We start from the raw sequence: 10278 nt of genomic DNA, 5'->3' as shown, positions 1-10278 counted from the left end.
CATTCCAGCCCCACTACTTCTATCCCAGCTAGCCCCTTTCCGGCACTCCAGTAGGGGGCGCCATGATCTTCCCACAGATCTCTTTTCCAGGGCCCCCTCTCCTAACTCCCCCAGGGAAGCCCACAGCAACCTGTCCCTCAATATTTTGGCCATGCCTGAAATAAGAACTAAATTAAGCAGCACCTGGGTGACTCAGTCGTTTAAGCATCTGACTTCGCTTCAGGTCACAATCTCGCAGTTTGTGGGTATGAGCCCTGCATCAGGCTCTGTGCTGACAGCTCTGAGCCTGGAGCCTGCTTTGGATTCTGTGTCTCCTCCTCTCTCTGTCCCTTCCCTGCTCGTGCTCTTTCTCTCTCTCAATAATAAATAAACATTTAAAAAAAAATAAAAAGAAGTAAATTAAGTGCTAGAAATAATGAAGGGTTGGTGGTGAGCCCACCATCCTACCTACCTCATGAACCTTGGGTACATTGAGGCCTTGGGCTCGCTGGCCTGGCCTACCAACACTCACCTCTTTTGGCCTCAGTGCCTTGGCCAGGCTAGTAGTTAAGGCCTTTCTCACTTAATGGGGAGACCCATTTTTTTCAGGAAGTCAAGAGAAGCCACAGTCATTAATAATGGAGATTGGGCACTAGAACAGGCCAAAAGTCATGAAGAGCTGGGAGACAAGAGCCCCTCCTGGTATATTAAAGCACACCGTACCCAACCATCTGCAGGACTTCTCACTTTGACACAGACACAACACAAACAAAAACCCAGATCACAGCAAACCAGTGACTATGTTTTAATAAATCAAAGTCTGGAATCCTAAGCCTCAAACGATTCCTTAGGACACTCCAGGAAGGCAGACATTCATTCGAGTGCAGATTCACTTACCACCTCATATATTTTTATGTGTACTAAGGTTCCATGTTGGCTGAGGGGAGGGGAGCAGAGCAGGGAAACTAAACCTCTAAGGTAAGACAGAGTTGAAGGCTGAGTGAGTTAATGGGAACTTTTCCAATGAAACTCCACGTTGCTACAAAATGTTTTGTTCTGATTTGCCATCACAGTAACCTGAAATACAGAAAACAAAGTCAATGACAGAAAGTTGGACCCAATGTTAAAGGTACATGGGGTATGTCAGGATGGCCTTGGGGCTCAGCTTTATTCAAATGTTTCTTGTAGGGTTACAGCTAGACGTGGCAGTAATTCATCTGTAATTCATTGGCATCCTTAAGGCTTTCTGAAATCCTTTGAATTTCTCCGGGGGCAAGACAGAGGGGACAGCATAGGAGCTGCTGTTTTAAAGTTTTCCTTTTACGTGCCCTTAAATTGCCTCACTGAATCTTTTCTTTAAAAAAATGTTTAGTGGGGTTTTTTTTTTGTTGTTGTTGTTGTTGTTTTTTTTTTGAGAGACAGAGAGAGAGAGAGAGAGAGAGAGACAGAGTGCAAGTTAGGGAGGGGCAGAGAGAGAGAGAGGGAGACACAGAATCTGAAGAAGCTCCAGCCTCCCAGCTGTCAGCACAGGGCTCAACATGGGGCTCAAACTCAACAACCATGAGATCATGACCTGAGCCAAAGTTGAAGGCTTAACTGACTGAGCCACCCAGGTGCCCCGCCTCACTGCATTTCAAAGGATCGGGAGCATATCCTCCTATCTCAGGAAGTGGAGGCCAAATCAGCCTGGCCTCAGTCACTCTGTGGGTGGTTCTATAGAATGTCCACCATGTCCTCTGTCACGTGTCAGCAGGCGGTTCTACAAGGAGGGTCGGGGTCACAGAACAACCATGGTTTGCATCCAACTCAATTACCTGTGGGAGGTTTGGGGCAACCTGTGTAATCTTTCATAGCCTGAGTTTTCTCATCTGTAGAATGTGGATCATGAGAGTATCTACTTCATGAGGTGTCTCTGAGGATTAAGTGACATAATTCAGGGAAAGGGCTTGGTGTGGGGCCTGGCTGTGGTGAGATCCTTTGCACACCCTCCATTTAGGCTGCCCCCAGGGTAGAGCATCAAAATCTTATTTTTTAATGTGTTTGGTTTAGGTTCATATCTGTTTGGTGTGGTATGGGCCAGCTAGTTAGATGACTGATGGAGGAGTTCAGTTCTGTTCTCTTTTTCTACATGTTAACATTACCCTATTTGGATTTTGAAACTCAGTTTCCCGTGGGAGTGAGTGTCATTTCAAAATAGACTGCACACTTTCCTCCAAAATGTTACTGGTTTTTAAAGCAAGATCAGACAGGGGTAGTGCTCGCTTAGGCAGCACATATGCTAAAAAAAAAAGATCAGATAAGAGTAACATCTATAAAAAGATTCAACGATTGTTCTGGGGAATCTCAAAAAACATAAGTGAGGAAAACCAGCTAGTCAATTTCATGGCACTCTAGTTCCATATGAGAAAAAGAGCATTTGTTGAAATGGTTCTGTTTCAAACTTGCTATGGTGAGGTCTCTCTTTAACTTATAAAAAAAATTGTTTTTATTTATTTTTGAGAGAGAGAGAGAGAGAGAGAGGCAGAGTGTGAGTGGGGAAGGGGCAGAGAAAGAGGGAGACACAGAATCCGAAGCAGGCTCCAGGCTCTGAGCTGTCAGCACAGACCCCGACGCAGGGCTCAAACTCACGAGCCTTGAGATCACGACCTGAGCTAAAGTCGGATGCTTAGCCAACGGAGCCATCCAGGCACCCCTCTCTTTAACTTTGGCAGCAATGGCCATTATTTGCTGCCCGGCTCTTCACTGGGGCTACTGACTCCCTAAACAATATTAATTTTGTCAAAATGGTGTTTTGGGCAGTGTAGCCACACAGACTGGGCCTGGGGTAGCAGATATAAAGGAAGAGCCTGTCCTCTGCAGTTTGATTTAATTAAAAGTGCCAGGGTTTTGGAAAAGGGCTTTTGCCCATCCCTCCTGAAACAGCCCCATGATAAGGCCAGTGAAAGATCTGGTCAAGAAGGACCAAACTGGGCCCAACAGGGCTCCTGAGACTCCCTGTTTTCTCTCTCTGGCAGAAGCACCGTATTTCACTGGCATGTGGCCCAAACTCACTGCCCACTGACCCCTCAGGAGAGTGTGCGGTGCCCTGACCCTCACCCACTCACCGTTGTGAACGATCAGCCTGTACTGCCTGGCCAGGCACAGCTCATCCTGTCTCTGCCGCACGATTTTCTGCACGTCCAGGGGAAGGCCGTTGGGGTCGCGGGCAAACACGAAGGAGTAGCTGTCAGCGCAGGTGCCGTCAAGGTTCAGGAGACGGCAGGAGTACTGAACCGCGTAGGTGTCATAGTCGGTGTCGATGATCCAGTGGTCATCATCTGCAAGCCAGAAAGCCACACTGCCAGTGCCGCTCCCTCAGCCAACTCAGGTGCCAGGGAAACTGACGAGCAGGCTCAAGAAACTGGTGACTTCTTGAAACTGGTTTTATTTCATTAGGAAACAGGAGACTACAGAGAATTCTGATGGCTTTTACAAAGCTGGGAAAATGAGAAAGCCTTTGTTCTTTGCAGAAAAGAACCCTGGAGTTGAGGGCGTGGGGAGCCGCGTTCACTTCAACGATTATCTCCCACCCTGACAATAAATGTGATTGTATCTATCCAAAGAACCACAGAGAATGTGGGCCCATCGAAAACCACAAAATAGACCTTTCTACTGTTGTCTTCTCCATCCATTTTCTAACAATGTCTGTGCCTTTGTGGCTGATGTCTTCTCACTGCCCTGCTGCCCCCCGATCCACTGGAGGACACCATTCTGATGATCCCCTTCACGGCTTTTCTGCTACACCCTAATTCTGGCTTAGAAACCTGACATGCTTCTTCATGCTGGCAAAAGAGAGTAATTTTTGTGTTGAGGACACAAGGTGCCCACCCTCTGACATCACATATTCATTCTTAGAAGCTTGTATTTTTCGGATCTCCCCTGACAGAGGCAGAGCTGAGCCCTTGAAGAATTTAGATTTTGTTTAGCCCTAAGGCTGGGAGGTAATAAGCCATGAAGAAGTGTACACAAAGTGGTATAAATGTCAACAAAGGCTGGATGAGAAATAACATTAATAAGAATTATGTTTGAGAGATTTGGACTGGGGAAACAACAATGAATGCTCAGGTTTACCTGAATACCTTATATTTGGTAAAAAGTGCCACATCTCCAGGGTGCCTGGGTGGCTCAGTTGGTTAAGCATCCAACTCTTGATTTCAGTTCAGATCATGATCTCACAGTTCATGGGATCAAGCCCTGTGCTGGGCTCCACGCTGACAGCTCAGAGTCTGCTTGGGATTCTCTCTCTCCCTCTCTCTGCCTCTCCTGTGTGCACGGGCATGCTCTCTCTCTCAAGATACATCAATAAACTTTAAAAAAGGAACAAAATTTTAAAAATAGAACTTTTTTAAAAAGTGCCACATCTCTACTTAATTTAACATTCTCATTAACATGTAGCCATGGCTAGGACTTTCTGAGCAATTACTTATGCATCGGTCACTGTGTAAACAATTATTCCTCCCGTCTACCCAAAAGTCCACACTGTTATTCCTATTTTACAGATGAGGAAACTGAGGTACAGAGAAACTAAATAATTTACCCAAGATCACAAAGAGCAGGACAGAGCTGGAGCCCACAGGCCTAACATCTACACCACATTAATTCCAGGCAGTAGGTAACTTGGGGAAAGAGGGGACAAGAAACAAGAAACGAAAAGCCTCTGTGTCTCCATCTCTTTCCTGCCCAAGCCGTGAAGCAGGTGATGGTCCCTGTTCTATGTTGGTTCCATACGAGAGGAATGCAGAGGAACCCGGGTCCCCCGGCCTCAGAAAGCATAGGGGGACCTCTACTACCCACCTAAGCCACCTCAGGGTGTGCCTCTCAGCTCGGAGAAGCCTGAGAGTGCTAGCTGAGGAGGGCTTCAGTGTGAATCCAGACCCGCAGTTCAGCTCACTCCAGGCTCTCCAGGAGGAAGAGTGAGCCACTGCTGTACCTCCAGGCTTTCCCACGGGACAGGGTCCGAGGCCACAGCTGAGGGTGTCCAGACACAGGAGCTGGGCCAGGAACAGAAGCCATGGGGCCGGCTGCTGGGCCTCACCCTGACCAGGGCCTTCCCTCACTGGCTCCCCAGCCTCTGGGCAAAGTCTTCTTCCTCTGCAAATGAAGTCATTTCTTCCCTGGTGATGGGGCTCAGTGTGTCTGTCAGAGGTGCCCCAGCGGCCAACCCCTCAGACACAAATGTGCTCTCCTTTGAAATGCTGCCCCAATTCGAGATCGAGGCAGCTGTCAGCTCAGCAAATCTGCAGCTTAATTTTGTTTTTCCAAGATTGTTGCCAGAATGTGAATTCTGACTTAAGAACTAAATAGTTTTCAATGCTTGGTTTTAAGAAAATTGACTACTGTTCTTGACTTTTTTTTTTTAAAAAAAGGCCTAAGTTGGTTTGGTTTATCTCCAGGTTCTTTTTGGCTAAATAGTTCAAAGAAGAAGAATTTAAATCCTAACAATCCTTGCCAGATTCTCCCTCCTAAGGCAAGAGATGAACTGCCTGAGCGCCACTTGAAAGAATAAACTTGGTCCTCCAGCCTCCTCCCTCCCAGCAGCTGGGGGTGGGTCACCCTGTAGAGCCAGAATCCCCCAGACATTTCTGGATAGTAGCTGTCTGCATGCAACAGAGCTGGGGAGGGAGAGTGATCAAGGCAGCGGCCATATGGCCAGGAGCCCCCGCAGCTGCCTCTATACTGTACCCACATGGACGGGTTTAGAGGTTTTAACTAAATGCCAGTCCAAAAAACAAAGAAAACACTCAGTAGACGGAGCTGTCTAAGTGACCTGGTTCCCTTGCAGATCTGTTGCTCGATGCAGTGGGCCAGGAACAGGTCCCTTCAGCATCCTACACCTGTGTCCTCCCATCATCGAAAGTGAACAAACAGGTGAAAAGCTCCCTCCAGTTCTCGGTCTAATAGTCCAGTAGAGCCGGATGGTGGGTGTGATGCTATTTCTAATTGCCCCCCCCACCCCCCACCAAAGTCCAGCAGGCCCTGACAAAGTGAATGGAGTCTGAGACCTTGAAACCTGAGTAAGCAAAGATAATCTTTGGATTGAATTATCTAGAGCAGTTTCTCAAGCTTCACTGTGCAGAAGGAGCATACCTAAGGACCATACCAAAACTGCCAACTCTGGGGCCCGACCCCAAGAGTTTCTGATTCAGAAAGTCTGGGTTTGAGCTCACAAGTCTGCACTTTTAACAAGCACCCAGCTGATCCAGACGTAGGTGGTCTGGGGACCCAGGTTTCAAGAACTGATGTACATAACGTTGTTATGTAGCCTGCACAGGCTCCTTTACCAGCAGAGTGACAGACTTTATCTGGAAGACAGACAAAGGAGAGTCTTTGTCCAGGTCTTTCAGGAATGGTCCGAAACAATAATGACCAAAGCTGATATTTTCTGAGCACTCATTATGCATCAGGTTAAGCATTTTTCATGCATTACCTTAATTTGTCCTTCCAACAATCTTATGAAATAGGAACTATTCTTTATCCCCATTTCTGTTAAGGAAATCAAAGTTCAGAGAGGCTAGTCAATGGTAAAGCCTACATTCCACCGAGATCGGTTGATGATGGCATTCCTTAACCCCTGAGACATCCTGTTTGCTGCTGGCAGAGCTGGGGCAGAAGGAGGCCAGGATAGAGCATGCCCCAGGCTGGGGCAGCAAGCCATGTTGGAGTCTGCTGACACTGACACTTAATATTCAACTTGAGAGATTTACTGCATTTATTATTAAAAAAAATAACATGACAACAAATTTAGCGAGCCTTTGTTCCTGAGCTATTTTCTCTGCATAAGTGTACCTCGTTTTAAACACATCTGTTTGGTGAAATGCAGCATGTGAAGAGGGGGAGAGACTAAGAACGCAGGTCACTCTCTGAGGCTTCAGACCCTCCTGACCAAGTCAGGGTTTAATGCCAGACCAAGATCAAGGAAGAAAGAAATTGGCACAAGGAGAGATGGTAGAGTTTGCAAAAGCCCCCCACCTCCCCAGGCCCCAAAGCATGTAAGAGACAGGAAGGTAGAAACAACAAATCATACGGTCTGTGGGACACTTAGAAAACACTGGGGCAGCTCATGCCCTGGGCAAAGAGGTATCACTAAGTGCCACTAAGTAGCCACGTGGCCCTGGGCTAGTCACTTCTCTAAAAGATACCTCAGTTTCTTCACTTGTAAAATGAGAGGCTTGAACTGATGGTCTCTGTGGGACCTCCCATCCCATGCCCAGAAGATGAAATATAACTCATGCCTGGGGAGAAAACGAAGCACTAATAATCTACACTTGCAGAGAACACACATCTCAGGCATTTTTCTAACTTTCTGCAGGTCAACTTACTGCATCCACAGAAGACAACTCCATGAGGCAAGGGTTATGATCACCTCCTTTTGTAGAGGAGAAAACTGAGGCACTGACAGGATAAGGAACACACTTGAGTTCCCACAGGTAGTGGGTCGAGTTAGGATTTGAACTCAGGCAGTCTAACTTTTAAACCCGGCAGGCTCGGGGCACCTGGGTGGCTCAGTCGGTTAAGCGTCCGACTTCAGCTCAGGTCATGATCACGGTCCATGAGTTCGAGCCCACGTCGGGCTCTGGGCTGATGGCTCAGAGCCTGGGAGCCTGCTTCCCTCCCTCTTCTGTGTCTCCCTCTCTCTCTGCCCCTCCCCCGTTCATGCTCTGTCTCTCTCTGTCTCAAAAATAAATAACGTTAAAAAAAAAAAATTTAACCCTGCATGCTTGACCACTATCCAGCATGCTTCTTTCCTGAAAGGGAATCTCACAAGGAACTGAATCTGAGCCTTCCATATTGTAGTCATCTCACTGAATTATCTATAGCCATCGCTTTAAAGATTTTAAGTTGTTTTTGTTTTTGTTTTTTTGCCTCCAGATGAAATCCTAGGTAGAATCTCAACCTACCAGAGGTAAAAGCAAGACTAATCTGGTTTGGTAGCAAAGGAGGGGGTAGGACACAAGAAGCAAACCCCACCTCCTCATCGGGTTCTCTCCCACTCTTCCCAAATGCACTACCAGCAGAATCCTAGTTCTTTCCAGAGTGGATCTCAAAATGCAACAGAGCATTATGTGTTTACATTTACTAAAAATTAGTAATCTTGTACCCCCAGTATTGATTTTTGTAATTCATTACCAGAAAAGCATATCTTTCACACTAAATGAATCACTCTAGAAAGTTTTGTTGCATTATTTAAAATACTTTTTTACTACTTACCTGGGAGTTGGAATCCCTGGCTTTTGACACTGGCTCCCACAAACTTGTATGACCGTGGGCAAATCAATACTTTCTCTTGGTCTCAGTTTATTCATCTGTATATTGAACCCCCTTTGTAGGGTAACTCCCTAAGATCCCATGATACGTCCCCCTTGGCCTGCATTATTTCCTGGGTACCAAAATGGATTCCAGATGTGAAATTTAAGAGAAATGGAAAGAAAGTCAAAAAGGCAGGTAAATGTTGTGTTCTTATGATCAGCCTAGATTTTAGGATGTTTTTCTGAGTCTTCAACACCCTGTCTGTCCCCCATCTGAGTTTTGGTGCTTGGGAGAAAGCAGAGAGATCAGTGCCACCCAGAGCACTGTGCCTGGCTCAGAATCTCAGCATCTGCAGGCAGGGCACCCCGGAGTCAGCCAACCCTATGCACAGTGTTCCCCACATCCTTGGATAAAGGTCTCCCAGCCTCTGCTGGGGCCCCAAGTAATCAAGCTGTCTCAGGGATTCAGCCCAATGAAATGGAGGAAATACAAAACCAGGGTGAATGGTGAGGTGGGATGGGTCTTGGGGAGGTGGGAAGTCTGAGCATGGAGAAGGCTACACACCTTGGCACAGTGGCTGGATAGGAAAATGGCAGAAGGAGGTCACCTAACAAGCCCAAAGTCCTTTTGAGCTTGGGCCAGGTTTTCTGAGCTGGAGGTAGGGAAAGTGGGCAGGGAGGGGGCCTGGTCAGTCCCAATCTCACCTCCCCAACCTCAGGCCCTGCTCAGGGTTCCTGCCACTTACAGACCATTCTTTCCAAGGGTGCCGCTGAAGAAGAAACTCGGCAATCTGGCCAGGTATGACCCCCCATCCCCTGAGAGTCCTACTGAACTGACTACTCACTTCCTTTCTGGAGAAAGGACGCTACGCCCCAATACTTCATCTTGAACTTAGCAGAGTCCTCAGTGTCTGTGAAGGTGCCCACCATGTCTGCGCACACGTCCCAATTACTGCAAAAGCCAAAGAGATCCTGAGCCAGGCCGACAAAGGGCTTCCTCCCACCATCCCACCCGGAGGCTGCCCCCCCCCCCCCCCCCCCCCCTAGTCAGGGTTGGGTGCTCAGCTGGAGATGGGGGGCTGAGGGAGGCTCTGACTTCAAAAGACGGACTCGGCCCTTGGCCGTGGCGCTCATCTGGCCATTCTCATCCACAGAGAACTCGGCGACGATGTTGTCCTGCAGAAAGAGGCCCTCGGGGTCCTTCTTGGCCATGGCGTACCAGGTCCCGGAGAACTGCGAAAGAGGCGAGTGCGGGGTTTGGAGGCTCGGCGTGCAGGGCCGGCCTCCGGGAAGGGAGGACGCGGGGCACCGGGGACCGCCCGGCAGATACCTACCCGAGCCTTGTCGAAGTTCTCCTTCACTCGGAAGCTGCTCACCCGGCAGTCGCGTTCCGCCCGGGCGCTGCCCAGCGCGGCCAGAAGCACCAGCGCCCACACCCACGCCATCGTGCCCAGAAGTCCGTCCTGCGGGTACCGCGCGCCGTGAGCGCCCGCCCGCGACCCCCGGGCCCTGCCCGCCACCCCCGCCCGCGACCCCCGGCCCTGTCCGCCCGCCAGCCCGCGACCCCCGGCCGGCTCGCGGCCCCCGGCCCCCGCCCCGCCGCCGCTCACCGCCCGGAGCTGCGCGCAAGCCTGGTGGCGGCGTGGTGCGCGTGGAGCCAGGGAGACGAGCGCGCCGCAGGGGCCGCCCGGGCGCTTTATAGCCCCGGCGGGAGGGGGGTCGCGCTTTCGTAACGGCCGGGGGTGAAAGACCGAGGGGAGGCGCCGGGCCGGCCGGCCAGCACTTGCATAACGCGACCTGACTCACCGCCGCCCGGGGCAGGGAGGGTCCCTTTGGGCGGGAGCCTCACCTCCGGGGCCGCCGCGGGCGGTGGGGCTGCCGCGCGGGGTGGCCTCGGCCGAGCCGCGGATACAAGCTCTGGCCTGGTCACTCGGCACTCGTGCCAGCGACCGCCAGCTGCGGCCTGGGGTGGCCTCGGGGCCCGGTGGCTCTGGCTGCAGGCGCAGGTCGGCCT

The 10278-nt window shown here is 49.9% G+C and overlaps 1 protein-coding gene across 1 annotated transcript; it reads right to left on the bottom strand.

Annotated features, from left to right (window-relative positions):
- Positions 1 to 760: 760 nt before the first annotated feature.
- RBP4 (retinol binding protein 4) lies at positions 761 to 9930 on the bottom strand. Its single transcript, XM_030335074.1, has 6 exons — positions 9875 to 9930; positions 9599 to 9727; positions 9361 to 9497; positions 9110 to 9216; positions 3084 to 3296; positions 761 to 1056 (listed from the first exon to the last, which is right to left on the bottom strand). Exons 2-6 carry the CDS (start codon positions 9707 to 9709, stop codon positions 1019 to 1021), a joined length of 606 nt encoding a protein of 201 aa, XP_030190934.1. The 5' UTR covers positions 9710 to 9727; positions 9875 to 9930; the 3' UTR covers positions 761 to 1018.
- Positions 9931 to 10278: the final 348 nt, after the last annotated feature.

This window comes from Lynx canadensis, chromosome D2, assembly GCF_007474595.2.
Source record: "Lynx canadensis isolate LIC74 chromosome D2, mLynCan4.pri.v2, whole genome shotgun sequence".
Classification (NCBI taxonomy): Eukaryota; Metazoa; Chordata; class Mammalia; order Carnivora; family Felidae; genus Lynx; species Lynx canadensis.
Note: the sequence above shows the minus strand (reverse complement) of the source record. Positions and strands in the feature narration are given on the sequence as shown.